At 43.7% G+C, this 15,253-nt stretch overlaps 1 protein-coding gene across 3 annotated transcripts in view; it reads left to right on the top strand.

Annotated features, from left to right (window-relative positions):
* TET1 (tet methylcytosine dioxygenase 1) overlaps positions 1 to 15,253 on the top strand; it is a 73,121-nt gene that overhangs the window by 46,090 nt on the left and 11,778 nt on the right. For all 3 annotated transcript variants that reach the window (XM_039696216.1, XM_039696218.1, XM_039696217.1), the window contains exons 7-11: positions 2,051 to 2,259; positions 3,124 to 3,274; positions 5,737 to 5,826; positions 6,245 to 6,382; positions 13,862 to 14,201. In XM_039696216.1, coding sequence (XP_039552150.1) covers positions 2,051 to 2,259; positions 3,124 to 3,274; positions 5,737 to 5,826; positions 6,245 to 6,382; positions 13,862 to 14,201 — 928 coding nt within the window. The remainder of the gene's footprint in view (positions 1 to 2,050; positions 2,260 to 3,123; positions 3,275 to 5,736; positions 5,827 to 6,244; positions 6,383 to 13,861; positions 14,202 to 15,253) is intronic.

The raw sequence follows: 15,253 nt of genomic DNA, 5'->3' as shown, positions 1-15,253 counted from the left end.
GGAGAAGTGCCTGATCTGATCTCCAGGGACAGCAGTGCTCATAAATCCTTTCACTGCCTTTGTGGTCTCAAAGGTGAGGGACTCTAAAATGTTTTGGGGTCCAATAAGAATATTGGATTCTCTTCTGTATACATAGTGAAGCAAATTCCAGCTACATTGAACTCCAGAAAAGTATGGTCTTGATTTGAAGGAAACAATAAATTTTCTTTGTGTTCACTCGTTATTTTTCCTGAGCACTCTTTCTAGTTTAAAGGTATAAAAGAACTTAAAAAGGGCAACCTGATGTTGTACATTACCACACTGTGCTATTGAAGTTACAGCCTAGAAATATTTTTTAAAAATTTAAAAAGTAAAAGCATCATTGTACACTGAGTAACAAAATTAAGTTGTTCTGGCTTGAAGGAACTGCTGCCTGAGGAATGCAAAACTCACATTGACATGAGTAACCTGTATCAGCCAGAACAGATTTCTGTAAACCTCACCTAAATGTGAATTAACTGGATGATCTTTCTTTCTTTATAAAACATACTGAACTGCTGGGGAGTCACAACCAAGACTCGTTTTGAGGAATGGTCTATCAGAGACATTTACTCATATTCTCATTAAGGCTGATTGTAAGAGTATATGATTAACTTCAGCAGGGCCATACTTCATCTCTTGACACAACCTTTAAGCTTGCTTCTTCTTCCTGCTCAGCCTGCACTGATGCTCTCTCCAGCTGTTCACCTGTTGCAAACCTTTTCATTTACAGATGAACTGCAAGTGTGCTTTGGTCCTGCTTTTGATAAGTCCAGATGACTTGGATATTCAGAGGTGATCAGGCTAAGGGGTCACATATGAATGACAGCAGCACATCTGGCAGCAAAGCAAATTTGACATCAGTCCAGTAGGGAATCTGCCTGAATGCTCAGATATTTGGAGCTATTGAAAGAGCAAGTGAACTGTTGCCTTCCTGTTTTCCTGGTCCATGCCCAGTGCTGTTGTCTGTTACCTGCAGGAGCTCTGCTGGTGGAGCGGTGCTGGGTGAAGCCTGGCTGAGCAGCTGCATGCCTGGAGCAGGTGCATTGCAGCAGAGCTGGCAGAGAGGCCTGCAGTGCAGGGATTGGGCACAGAGAGAGCCACACGGGTCCCCAGCCTGTGGATGACAGGGCTGAGGAGGGTGGAGCCTCTTCTGCCTGCGAGAGAGCCAACCCTGTGGGTCTTGAGGCTTCACACTGGAAAGTTGACACCTTTGCTGGAGGCTTGGTGCAGGCTGTGCTGGGTAAAACACAGTGGATGAATAAATAAACCTGTTTTCAAAGACTATGTTCTATTCTTACCTAGCTTTAATGCATTTTTGGTGGTCTTAAATGCAGCTCTGTTTCAGATTGTGGCAAAAACCTAAATATGTGGGAGTAGGACTATAATTTTTTCCCAGTTTTATTCAGTAATGTACTGTATTGTTCTATACTGGAATAAGACTGCTCTGTGTATCATACAGGTTAGTAAAAGCTTCATCACTCTAAGAACTTTATATAGGTAGTCTAGGGATACGTTCTGAAAAATCACATTCCTTCCCTCACTAGGAGCACAGTCTGTTTCATCATTTTCGTCCAATTTTTCTTTGCAAGGTGGGAACCATCTTAGATACTGATCTCTAACACTGGCAGCTGCCCTGGCACATGCCTGTGTGTGCTTCGGGAGTGTGTTTTCACGTACCTGCTTCTGGAGTGTTTGGCACTACATTTTCTGTTGTATTTTCAAGGTAATGTTAGGTTCTCAGGGGATCTGTTGTCCTTCTAAAGGTTATTTTCCTTGTAATGCATCTTCTTTATTGTTTGTGTACAACACCTAAAATATTACTTCTCCTGTGATATGTACTGCAGGGAAAAAGCAGCACAAAATCATGTTCTACACCAGAGATGAATGTGCCTTGCTGTCCCAGTCCTGCTTGCAATGGGCACTCTCTGGGCAGCATTTCTTGCTTTTCCAGGCCTTGTTTGTCCCAGAGAAGAGCAGCTCCTGAGTGGCGCCCATGCTTAGCAAAGAGTAATCCCCAGGATTCTTGCAGGTGATCCGGAGGAGCAGCGACGAGGAGAAGCTGCTGTGCTTGGTGCGTCAGCGAGCCGGGCACCACTGCCAGACGGCCGTGATCGTGATCCTGATCCTGGCCTGGGAGGGCATCCCGCACCTCCTGGCCGACACGCTGTACAAGGAGCTGACGCAGAGCCTGCGCAAGTACGGCTGTCCCACCAGCCGCCGCTGCGCCCTCAACGAAGAGTGAGTCCCCCGGGAGCTGCACTGCTCCTGGCAGAGCAGGAGGCCACCTCGTGCAGCCAGAGTCCCAAACCAGCTGTCACTGCGGGGTCACGCTTTGCTCCCGGCCTTTCCTAGGGAAAAGGCTCTCAGTGGGAGTTGTGGTGCCATTCCTGAGGCGAGGAGAGGCCATGAGCTGCTCCTGGCTCTGGGCGTGCTGCCCAAACACCACCAGTGTGCCCTGTGCACACAGCAGTGCTAACAGAGCTGCCAACAGGAGGGGTTGAAACTTTGTAAAGTGGAGGTGAGGTTGAACACTCAAAACTAGGATATTCCTCACTGTGCCTCTGAGAGGAATTGAGTTGAATTGATTAGAGAATATGTTGCAACTGCAGTGCTGCCTGTGCACTGATTCGTGTGTAGCCCACATTTTACAGACTCTGAGAGCTGCGTGGGGACCTGAATCTAATGCTTGTGTTCAGAAAGTCAAATCAATTTGGAGTTAATGGTTTTGCCGCACATAACAGAAGAACTATTGGATTTAGGGTAATGTTAAGTAGTAGGGCTGTTTTCTTGGTTGAAGATGTTAGCCAACTGGAGAAGTCAAAATGAATGCATAGGTGTATTTATATAGCTGTAACTGTTTTATGTTTCTGCCCCAAATTTGGGTGTTGGGGAAGTTGAGACTGTCTTCATGACGAAAAGTCAGCTCTCTACACAGGAGTATTTTCTTAATAGAAAATAACTGGTTAAGCCATGAATTTTACAAATTCCTTTTTTATGCTCTGTATTATAAAAGAAATAGCAAAATAGTACTGACCTAAAAAAACCCCAGACCCAAGAGCTGTGTTGCCAGCTGACCTGCTATGTCTCTATTTCCTTTTGTAGTCGTACTTGTGCATGTCAAGGACTTGACCCAGAAACTTGTGGAGCATCATTCTCATTTGGCTGTTCATGGAGTATGTATTTCAATGGCTGTAAGTTTGCCAGGAGCAAAAACCCCAGGAAATTTAGGCTTCTCACTGATGACCCTAAACAAGTAAGATATATTTTTTTTCTCAAAATACCTTTTCTGATGATTTTCAGAACTAGATGTTCTCCACCCCTTCTCTCTCCCACGTGTATGTGTAACTTACCACAGACTTACACCTAACAAAGTTTTTGTAACTGTAGTATTTAGAATAAATAACACTGTGATTTCATTCAGTGGAATAATTACTATGTGTTTATATACCATAAAATTATTCTTAATGCTTTTCTGCATGCCTGTTTAGCTCACTGTGTAACTCTGTGTGAAATTTTAATTCTTTGTGAGTGAAGGCCTTTTTCTAAGGGCCAAGCTTGCAGCTCAGGGTTTCAGGCCTTTTGCCTTGGCACAGAAAACGTTGTACCTTGTGGTTGCACTGCTTTCCCACTGCTGTAGAACCAGCTGACAGCCTGGGCTCCCATCTCTCACCAAGAATAAACTGGTTTTCTTCTGTGGACAGCGTGAATTTTAAAAATAATTTTGAAGGAATTAATATACTAAAATGAAGTGCAGTGAAATGATACCATAATTGCTCCTTATGGGTGTTAGTGATGCCATAAGGGTGAGGCAGCACAGAAAACAGTGGTGGATTATGTGAAGTAACAAACCTCTAAAAAAAAATCCAGCCACATTAGTTACTTTCCATTGAAAATATTTTCCTGAAGAAGAAATAAAGAAATAACTACTGCCTGGTGAACAGAAACTTCTCAGGGTGGCTCCAAAGTGCCTTTTGTTCTGACTGTAGGTGTGTGCAACCCCACTTCCCTATGGATCTCCTGGTGAAAGTACCACACCTTTCCTAGCATGGCTGACATGTTTTGGGCACTGTTGGGCACTCAGTGCCAGGTTCTCTGCTGGGGTTGCACTGCAGTAATCTTTCTATGTACACACAGTGTGAGACATCCCTTCTTCCTTGATAGATGTCACTTGATTCACTGCAGGTAAATATTGCTCCCAGCTCCTGACTTGTTGTTCTAAAAGAGTTTGTGAAGTGTTTCTCATGCACAGGAGTGCAAGCCCCCAGTCTCCCCTGAGCTGTGTGGAGTCCCTGGCACTGTGGGTGCTCACAAACCTCATTAGGGCCAGGGTGGGGCTTCTGCCTCAGCACAGCACACTGCCCTTCTTCCCTCCTCACTGAGCACCTTTCTGAGGCTCTCCAGCCAAACCCAGCTCTGCTTGTCTCAAGAGGGAATTTGTTTTATAAACTTCCAGTTTATAGGAAAATGTATTTATTGGGTGTCCTTTCATTTTAGGGATCCCATTCCTTCTGTGTCCTTCGCCACTCCTTGTGTGTTCAGGTTCTCCCCTCCATAATGCTGTGCATGGAGCATTTTCTCTGTAGGTTTCTGATGCTGAATGAGAGGAGGTTAAGGGATATTTCCACAATATATTGAGGAAAGAATGGTTCCTAGGGTAGATATCCTTCTGGCAGGATGGATAATTAAGGATACATTAGCTTCAGTGTGGTTCAGAAAACCTTGTGGTAGACATTTGCAGCTGATAAAATTGGGTTTAGTACAAGTTAAAAATACAGCATCATCTTGTAATGTAACACCCCATTGAAAAAAGAAAAGTCTCCTGGTGTTTATGGTGGTGTTTACAGTGTGTGATGATAAGTGGGGTTTTTTTAAACAAAAAGTAACAGCTTGCTTCATTTTGCCACTATGCACTGTAAGAAACTGAAGCTGCAGTTGTCTCTCAAAGCTTGGTCCTTGGAGGAAAAGAAATCTGGGAGTCTATCACTGCCCTCTGCTTTCTCAGTTGGTTGGTGGTTTTCCTGGAAAAGTAAAAACTTAGGATAAGAATTTAGGGATTGTTTCTACAAATAAGAGCTTAAATATGACACTACTGTAGAAGCCCACCTGGCTAATTCTGTGTTTATATGGATTAGCCTAAGGAAGGCAATATTATTTCTGAATCCAGTAGTTATTTCCATTAAGTCTTGATTTTTGCCCCTCTAAAGAACAAAATAGTTAAGAAATGTTCCTGTTAAAAGTTCTGCTGCAGTATGAGAGAAGACCTAAGAGCTGAAGATAAATGCTATGAGGAGTTTCTCACATGATGTGTCAGCAAAGGCTAAGGCCCCATAAGCAAAACACTAACAGAAGACCTGGGCTTCCATCCCCACTCAGCCTGGGATATGATTTTTCTCCTCTGGATGTTACTGCTGTGTTTTTGTGTGCAACATACCTCACTCCTTGATTGCATATGGAAAATTATGCAGAAATCAGTTCCTGTGTGCTGGGTTGCTTTGACCTAGCAGGTATCCTCTATTGTTATTTGGCTGATTTCTGTTCAACAGCTTTGGTGGTTTAGTCATGCAAAAGCAGGCATTTATGGTTAGTGACAAAGGGCAGCAGAACAGAAGTCAGTTTCCTAAATTATGAGGTAGAAGCTGACCTATTGAACATCTCTAAACTGGCAGAGATTCTTTTAAAGCAACCTGCAGCACTGAATGTTGCCTTTCCCTGCAGGAGGAACTTCTTGAAAATAATTTGCAAACGTTAGCTACTGACGTGGCTCCGGTTTATAAGAAGCTTGCTCCAGAAGCTTTCCAGAACCAGGTGGGTGTGTGAGATCCAGCTCTGATAAACAGTTGCAATCTGAGCAGCAGCCCCAGAGCATGTTCTGGGTGGAGCCCTGGTGAATCCCGGTGCATTTGGCAAGTTTTCATACACTGCTGCTCTTTACTTGAGGGGCTTAAGCTACTTGTGGTGCTTAAGTAGCGCCATATTTTTATATGTGAGAAATGATTAGAGATAATACTGTAAATAAAAGGTTTTTACTATCCAAGACATTTTGATTGTGGCTGACCTGATTATCTCGTTGGCACCCAGCCACAGATGTTCCATGTTTTATAGGAAAGCACCAATTACTGAGTCTGCCTGGCTGCCAGGAATCTGTCACAAAGCTGTTGGTGGCTGGTGGGGTTGCACCCCCACGCTCTCAGTGCCCAGTGTCTGTAGTTTGTTCTCCTTTCAGGTGGAAAACGAGCACATGGGCCCTGACTGCCGGCTGGGCTGCAAGGATGGCCGACCCTTCTCCGGCGTCACGGCGTGCATCGACTTCTGCGCCCACGCCCACAAGGACACGCACAACATGCACAACGGCAGCACTGTGGTACGTACAGCCCCTCCTCACTGCTCTGTGTCACTGCACAGCCCCTCCTCACTGTGCTCTGTGTGTCACTGCACAGCCCCTCCTCACTGTGCTCTGTGTGTCACTGCACAGCCCCTCTGCACTGGGCTCACTGCAGGCTCCAGAGTGCTTCTTGTGGGTTCATTTCCATCAAGGTTTTGAAGTTGTTTCAGAATTAACTGTTGCTATTTGCTTGTTGCCATTTATCCATGCCCATCTTATTTGCACTTATTTGTAACTGTCTACAGAAGACATGAGTTCATTTTTTAGCATAACAGATCAAAAGGGGGCTGGGAGTGATCCTTCCTACAAAATACCTTCATTCTGTAAAGACTTCTGGTCCTTTGGAGAGGCTTGGCCAGAGGGCAGATCAGTTATTCCTGGGAAAGGGCTGATGTTAAAGGCAAATGATTGTCTAACCAAGGAGCTGTGCAGACCTCTGCAGAGGAAAAGCTAAAGCAAACTGATTAATTAGTAACTTACCTCCCCCAGGCTCACCAAATTCACTCTTTCTTGCTCTGGGCATGTACCAGGTTCCATGTTAGTGTTGTTACAGGCCAGGAAGTATTATGGACTGTGGTGGAGGCAGGTGTCCATTACAGTCTTTAAATCTCAGTGTGAAAGGAAAACCCACAGACTGGTGTATGAAATACCTTGATGGATTGCCAGTGAGAAAATTGGTTGGGAATTACGCAATTAAGTGATCTCCTAGAAATTAAGGCCATAGTGTTGAAGAAAGACAAACTCAAAGCAGAAAAGATAAAATTGGCAGTATTCTTTGTGCAGCTGGAGCATCACAGTGCTCTGGATAGTGAGGGTGACTTCTTGTACAGCAGTAACAAGAGTAACTTTTTTATCAAAGCGTTATATCTGGAAAAAATCTATCTAAAATCTCTGCTTACACTAGATTTTTTTTTTAAATGCATACTGAATTATTGTGTTGCTGTGATTCAATAAAGTGTTGCATTTGCACCTATAGTTAACGCTGAGCATTTATATGTGACAGCAATGAAATGACTGATACAGTTGTTTTAATGTTAATTTTGTGCTTGTAAGAGGAGCAAATGTCCATTCCTTTAAAGTATGGAAACAACTTCGGGAATCCACCAGGAATGCCAGTCCTCAATAGACTTAGTGTTGGAAGTATGCATTAAAAAATTGCTTCTGAAGCACATGAATTTGATACCCTTAAAGACTCTAAACTTGAAAATGAGACCTCCTCATCAGACAAGCTACATTATATGCTTTTTGATGAAATTTAGTTTGGATGTTCTGAAAAGAATAATTTAACTGCTCCATTACCTCTTAAATTAGAGACACAATGGCAGCTGAGTCTGCTACTCATTTTGCCATACTGGATCCCAAAAAAGTCATCATAAGTTATGGCCAGAAGCAGCTGGAGGGACAATTAAACCTTTTCTGTGCAATGTATTGGGGAATAGTTCTACAACTGCATTTATCTGTAAGCATTTCAGCTTCAGATGATCCTTGATGGTGTTGATACTTCATGGATTGTGTGTGGTGTGTTTGCAAGTCGTTCAAAGTCTCAGAAGCATGGAACATTACAACTTGTGCAAGGTCACTGGCTGCTTATCACTTTCTACCAAGTTCTGCCAAATTCTGTCAGTTTTGCAGAACATGGCCAACAGAATACTCTGCCTTGCAGTCTGGTTTTCATGGATAGCTCACTCACAAATAAATACTGCATACCTGTGTTCTCTTTATTTAGAGAGGATTTCTCTTTATTTTAGTATACTTGCAGCAAAGGGCTATTTGTAAATAGAAAACAGCTGTAAGTATAAACACTCGAGTTTACCTGCTTGCCTTGGGACATTATGAAGGCAAATTGGAGTTGGGAGTTACCTCATGGTCTCTGTGCAACCTCCCCAGTGAGGAGCTGTGGCTGTGGCAGTGTTTGCTGTTCTGTCTGGCACAGTTACAGTCACATGAATTGGAAGCCTAAAGCAAAAAATGTTGGTTTTTGCAAACAGGGTGGCAGGACATGCTGGGCTTGCTTCAGTCCAGATTTGCATGACAATCAAAATTAGGGGTGTTAGTTTTGGCTTATAACCAAGTCTGGTAATACCATAGGAAATCCAGTGGTAAGGACACAAAAAGAAATTAGTACATGATGCCAGCATCTCCTGCCTTCCTGTCTAGTTCCAGAAGGTGCTGTGTGACTTAGCTTAAAATACATGATGATTTCTTATAAATCACTGATCATGATGGAGGGGTTATTTACATAACTGTTGATGTATTTTGTCTGTAAAATGCACTGAGTGCAAGTTCAATTCTGAGGTGACAGTTCTCCCAGAGATTCCTTTCTCATAATGTGGTTATGAACAGAATGAGAACAATTTGCACTGCACTAGAGACCTTCAGCATCCATGACTTGACTGTTTTTCACTTTTTTTTTTAACTGCTTGTCACACCTTACATTTTGAAGTTCGTACATGGTGTACTTGTCATCTTGGCCCTTGTTAGTGTTGTTAAAATTTCTTCCCTTTCCCCTTACAGGAGCACAAAATCATTATTTATAAACTCTAAAGTTCTTCTAGGCTAAAAAGGTTAAAGTAAATGCCTTGTAAGTTGATAATTGCATAGGCTGCTGGCTCTGTTATTGTGACACCTTTTTGTTTTCTCATCATTGGTAAATCACTTTTACTGCAAGTACAACAGGGATTCTGCATGGGGCACCCAAAGAAAAAGAAAACCAGAGTCTATTCAAATGGTTTAAACCAGGCACAGACATAAGTTCAGCAAAGGATTTAAATGAGGTTAATAATAAGGAATAAGTTTACTTTACACTTAAATGAATATATTTTAAAACATTCTTGCATTTTTTTCAGTATGTGTGTTTGATCCAGCTGCACTATTTGTATGTGACTCTGAAAATTCATTATGCTGTAAAGTTTGTGTTAACAGTGGGAATGTCTGGAAATGCCCTCTGGAGATACAAGAGAGAATAGCAGACCTTAATTTACACAAATTGAGGATTACCATTGCATGGTAATTACCACTGAAGATTTGAGTTGCTAAACATTGTTCTTGGCTAGCAGAGTCAAGCTCTGAATTTACACTGCTTCTGGTAGAAGGCTAAAAACAAACACTCCCTGCTTGCTCTTGTAGTAGAATGACAATTCTACAGAGATGTAAACTAATGTGTGTGTCTGAAAGAAGCAAAAATAATTTCTGCCTACAAATGAGTTTTTAAAGAACTTTAAGGCAATAAATATACCGCTCATTTTTACTTAGACTCTTTTGCCATCTCTTAACATCTCCTGAGGGCCACTGATGTATGTTACAGCTGCAGTGTTAGGGTGCATGTTCCTGATGGATATGAAGCTAAATGAGCAGCACAGATAAAAGCTTTATAGTTATTGATGGAGCCTGTGAAATGTAAATGCTTTTGTTCCTTTATCTGTGAAAGGTCATGTTCTTCATACCTGTGGGTATGAAGAACATGAATGTGGGAATCCATTTAAGGCACTGGCAGTGTTCTTTTTGGGGTTTACAAGTGACTGGGACAAAAAGGCTGTTGGTGGTTCTGCAGGCTGTATGTTGGTGTTGCTCATCCAAGGGGGCCCTTGTTCCTGGGGTGAGGAAGGAGAGAGACCAGCTGCAGTTCTGTCTAATCCCTGGTGCCACACAGTCTGCAGCAGACGTTGGGAAGAAGGGGAGGAAGATAAATCTGTGCTTTGAGGGCACCTACAATATGTAATTATTACTGGCCACAGAGCTAAGTACTGACAATCACCAGTCTGTCAAGAAACTCTTAGAGGTTCAGGTGAAACCCCCAACCCTGTGCTTTTGCCTTACCTCGCAGTATTTCGGCAGGCACAGCCCATCACACCCCTGGCACAGGGCTCCAGGCTCTGCAGTGGCTGACAGGATGGCTGTGCATGGTTACATCACATTCTGCATTCCCTGCTCACTTTGGGAGCTGCAGCAGTTCCATCTGCTTCAATTGGTGCTTCAGCTTATCACAGGAGGAAAGATGAACCCCTGGACCTGTAAAGGAAGAATTTCTGTTAGGTTTTTATATTGTGCAAATGGAGAAACATGAGGGGTTCACTCTGCCAACCTGTGAGCTCAGCAGCTCCTGTGCTGTACCTGTGTCACCTGGCTGATGGCTCAGCCTGGGGGCATGAAGTGGGCAAAAGGAAGACATGTTTGGGGGCTCCCTTCTCTGGTTTTCACCTGCACACACTTGTTCAGGGTAGACCAGGCCAACAGAACAATGTGGTTTGTCTTGGCTGCAAAGGAAGAGCAAAGATGTTTTATGCATAATGGTGGGCAGGGCTGCAGCAGTCCCTGAGTCCCCAGGGGCTCCCACTGTGTCTCCAGCTGCACAGGGAGGAGTGTGTAGGAAACCTGATTCCATCTCCCAGGTTTGGAAATGCTGTTTGACTGCTCTGCTGAAACTTGAATGTAAAACATCTGTTATTACAACACAGTGGAAAAGGCTCCGTCATTTCTACATGTGAGGTTCAAGAGGACACAGGCAGATCAAAGAGACCCAAATAACACACTGGAAGCTGTGTGGCTACAGATGGATGTCTGGAGGGGATTGCACTGAGTTCCTGGTGCATTTTAAGTTTAAATGAAGGGAATAGTAATCAAGTTTCATAAACATGCAACTTTTACCATGACATCACTAAGCCCAGAATAGGTAATGAGTTTGATCACCAAGCACATTGGAAACCTAAACAAACCTTTTGGCCAGCATTTCTTTGGCCTCTGAGCATCCTGGATGATTTAACTGCCTGTTCTGGAAAAAGCAGAGTAGCAGGATATGCAACTTCATGCTGTAAATGGCCTTTAACAGACTTGATGGCTTTCTCATGTTTGTGTTTAATTTGGGTCAGTTTGCAGCAGTGTCAGTACCAATGGAAAACACTGCTGTTCACTTCTCAGCAATGGCTCATAAGTTCCTTCATGGAATATTTTGCACAGATTTGAATATTGGAGTGCTTTTTTAAAGCAGATATTTCTCTATTAGAGAACCTTTAGCTGTAAGTTTTTAGCTAATCTGTACTACCTTAATTTATGGTTGGTTTTCTCATATCATTATTTTCAGTTATCTGTTTGCCCTAGCACCCTCACTTTAATGTTAAAATATGTTAAGGGGGCACTAACTGTGAAAGGATATATGTATTAAAATTGGTGTTATGGTATTTGGGCTGTAGATGTACTGGTCTTCAGATCTGGATACAATTTTGGTTATACATTCATTTCCTACTGTGTGTTTGAAGTCAGTATTTAATATACAGGGTGTGCTGGAGTTGATAGTTCAACTTTCATCATAGTTTTGTCAATATTATACAGCCCTCATCTTGTTCAGTTCCTCAAAACAGATCTTCACCTTTCTTCTTCCACAGGGTGTTGGCTTTTGAATGGAAATGGAAACTGTAAATTGGATGAGGGTCTCAATTTTCAAAATAATAAATATTATGGATTCAGTCTTCAACACTTCTTTCAGACTAGTGCATGGGCCAGACACAGGCTAGACATGGTATTCTAAAAGACCACTGCCCGTTTTCTGATGAAAACAAGTGGGAGCCAGGTCCCTCTGCACTTAATTTTATTACTGCTTTTGTTCATGGTCTAGAAGGGGAGAGTACACTGGGCTTTCTAAAAACATCACTCATATATAATCATGCTCTCTGCGTGTCCAGCCCTCTCTCACCCTTCCTAAATAATGTGGCATCTGCTGGCCAGTTTCAGCCAGATGTCACTGACCTTGGCAGAAGCAGAATTGTCTTTGGAGATCTTTGAGCTCTTGCTGTGAGCTGTGTGATGTCACTGTTGAGTGGGGAGAGCTGGATGCAGAAGAGGTGGCCCCAGGCCTGGCTGGTGCCCAGCAAGGTGGGAGCAGGGAGCTGAGCCTGGGGGTGTGGGGGAAGCAAGGTTCCAGTCCCTGCTCACTGAACAACTTGTTGTTTTTCCTAAATCTGCCTCCTAGTGCAGAGGCTGCCCAGAGGAGGTGAGTACCTCAGTGAGTGCTACAAAGCAGCTGCTAATTGCCTTGGAGCCCCCTCTGCATCCCTTCCAGCTGCCTCCTGAAAAGCTCTTCCTTCTCTCTGCCCCTCAGATCTCCTCCTTTTGCTGCTCTGCAACTGCCAAGCTTTGCATAGAGCTATTGATAAAGCCCAAGCCACCACATTTTTGGTTCAGGATTTTAGTTTGTGGTTCTGTACTTCTATTTTTTTAGAATTAATTGTGTGACGCCTTTTTGCAAAGCTGTGCTATGAAATAAAAAATGTTTGGTTTTTTTTCATTCCCTAAATAATAACATTCTTCTCCTCTGGAATGTAAGGAATGGTGACAAGACTGGGAAATTGGATTGACTGTTTATGATAGGTGTCAGATTCAGCCTGCAGAATGATGGAATGATAAGCTTCCATTTAGGGAGCATCATCTCATCCTTGGATAGTGCTCCTGTTCCTTTGTGTGTAGTTAGTAACTCCTGTGGAACAGAGCTTCCCTAAGCCATGGTATCCATGTATGGCTTTCTGGCCATGTAGCAGTCCCTGGGGAATGGAAGTGCCAAAGCTGCAGAAGGTGGATGTTTGTACAAGTGCTCAGGCACGCTGAGCTGCTGCCATCCCTTGGGAATGGTGCCAGGGATCGAAGTGCCAGTGCCAGCGCTTCTCCCAAGGGGCTGGGTTAGTGTTGGTAGCAGCAGGAGCTCAGGGAGTGCTGGAAATGTTCAGCATTTATAATGACAACAAGAAAATGATTGCAGTAATTTCTGTTGTGAGCTCATCAAACTGGATATAATCAACACTCTGCTCTGAGCCCCAGGGTCTCACAGTTTAGAATGACAGGAGGTAGGGCAGTGGCCTAAGAGAACATTTCCTGGGTCCTGTGGGTTAATTACAGCAGGGTGTTGATTTAAGAAAGTGTTGAGAGAGGGAGTTCGAGCTGAGATTTGCAAAACGTATAGAGCAGTATAAGTGACTGTTTGTGCTGGTTTGGGGATTTTTCATTTACCAGCCAAAATAAAACCCAAAACCAATTCCAAATCATAGGATAAAATCCAGTAGACACTTGTGTAATGCAAAAATAATTTTTCCTGTTTTGTAATCCTTAAAAATTAATCTGAACATCAATGATATATTTATGCACTAAAAAACATAATCAGAATGCCTAGGAACTTTATAGTGTATTTACAGCTGAAATTATTTACCAAGGCTGGCACATATTCATGGATACTGTAAGCTGAGAATTTCACTTTCTTGTCCAAGACATGTACCTTGATCTTACAGTATAAAGTTTTTCCTGTGTCATCACAGATCAAACAATTATTTGTCAGATGTTTGCATTTGGAAGCCCCATAGAAAGCCCCATAGCCTTGAGGCCATAGAGTCAGCAGTGAAGGCAGGATGAGTGCCTGAGCCTTTTTGTAACTGGTGCTTTGTGCTGTGGATTATGTGTGACCCCTTCTGCTCCTGCCAGGTGTGTACCTTGACCAAGGAGGACAACCGGCGAGTGGGGGTGATCCCGAGCGATGAGCAGCTGCACGTGCTGCCTCTGTACAAGATCTCCCAGACAGATGAGTTTGGCACCGAGGAGGGCCTGGAAGCAAAGATAAAGGCCGGAGCCATACAGGTGCTCACAGCGTTCCCCAGAGAAGTGCGGATGTTGGCCGAGCCTCTCCGAGCTACCAAGAAAAAGAAACCGGACACAAGGAGGACCCCGACTGAAAAGCAGCCATTAATAGATAAAAAGTATTCAACACCAGTAAAACTGAAAACGGAAGCCCCAGAAAATCTTGGCAACACTTTGCAATGTTTAGGTGAGTGATATTTAGGAAATTTTACCAGTCTGTTCTGATTCCGTGTTCTCTTACACATCTGATGGGAGGGAAAAGCCCCTTTAAAACAAACCACTTGTGTATTCTGCATTTTAGGGGTTAATGAACAAGTCACTGTAGCCAGTGTTGTCTGGGGCAGAAAAAACCTCAGGTGATCACCCAAAAATAGTTTGTTGGTGATCTGTGAACACCTATGAAGTATTTCCAAGTTCCCTTATTGTAATAAATAATGGCAGTTTGACCACCTTGAAAGAATGTTGTTGGAATGTTGACTTAAATAAGCAACTTGAATTTGTGTCACTTTGAAGTACAAGAACTGTGCTCTCCACTTCCTATGGCAGATGATGGCTTTCTCAGGCGCTGAGCTGTGGTACTTCCCTGTCAGGGGCAGAAACGCTGCTCACAGCAAGAGAAGTGTAACATGCCCCGGGTTTTATGGAATGGCAGGGCAGATTGTCCCTTGCAGAGCAGTGCAGCCTGCCAGCAGCAGGTGCCAGGGGGCCCGTGGTAGGTCCTGTGCCATGAGCCCCATGGGCTGGACTGGGCTGTGGAGGGCCAGGCCGGGCTGTGCCGGGCTAGGCTGGGCTGTGCTAGGCTGGGCTGTGCTAGGCTGGGCTGGGCTGTGCCAGGCTGTGCTAGGCTGGGCTGTGCCAGGCCAGGCTGTGCCAGGCTGGGCTGTGCCGGGCTGGCTCTGCAGGGCTGCACTGCCGTGCCCAGTGGCACAGCGTGGGTCAGGCCTCCAGGGACTGGCCAGTCATGAGATGCAGAAAAGAAGGGAGAGGTGGAAGAAGCCACGGACTTAAATTCTCTGCTTAGCGGGTGAAAAATAAATACAATTAAAGCACAGCCTGTTTGGAAGAAGAGAGGAAAACTAGCCCATCTGCTGTAATTTCAAATTTCATTTCATAAGAGACATCCAGACCTATGTAGCATTTTTAAGGGGAGGAATAACAGGTAGATGTGTTTCAAAGAGTATATGGCTTTTGGGGAGATAACATTTAAAAAACAAAACGCATTTGCTGCACTTCCATAAT

Source organism: Passer montanus, unplaced genomic scaffold (genome assembly GCF_014805655.1).
Source record: "Passer montanus isolate IOZ18808 unplaced genomic scaffold, ASM1480565v1 scaffold96, whole genome shotgun sequence".
Lineage (NCBI taxonomy): Eukaryota > Metazoa > Chordata > Aves > Passeriformes > Passeridae > Passer > Passer montanus.
The sequence above is the reverse complement of the archived record's forward strand: the minus strand, read 5'-3'. Positions and strand labels throughout refer to the sequence as shown.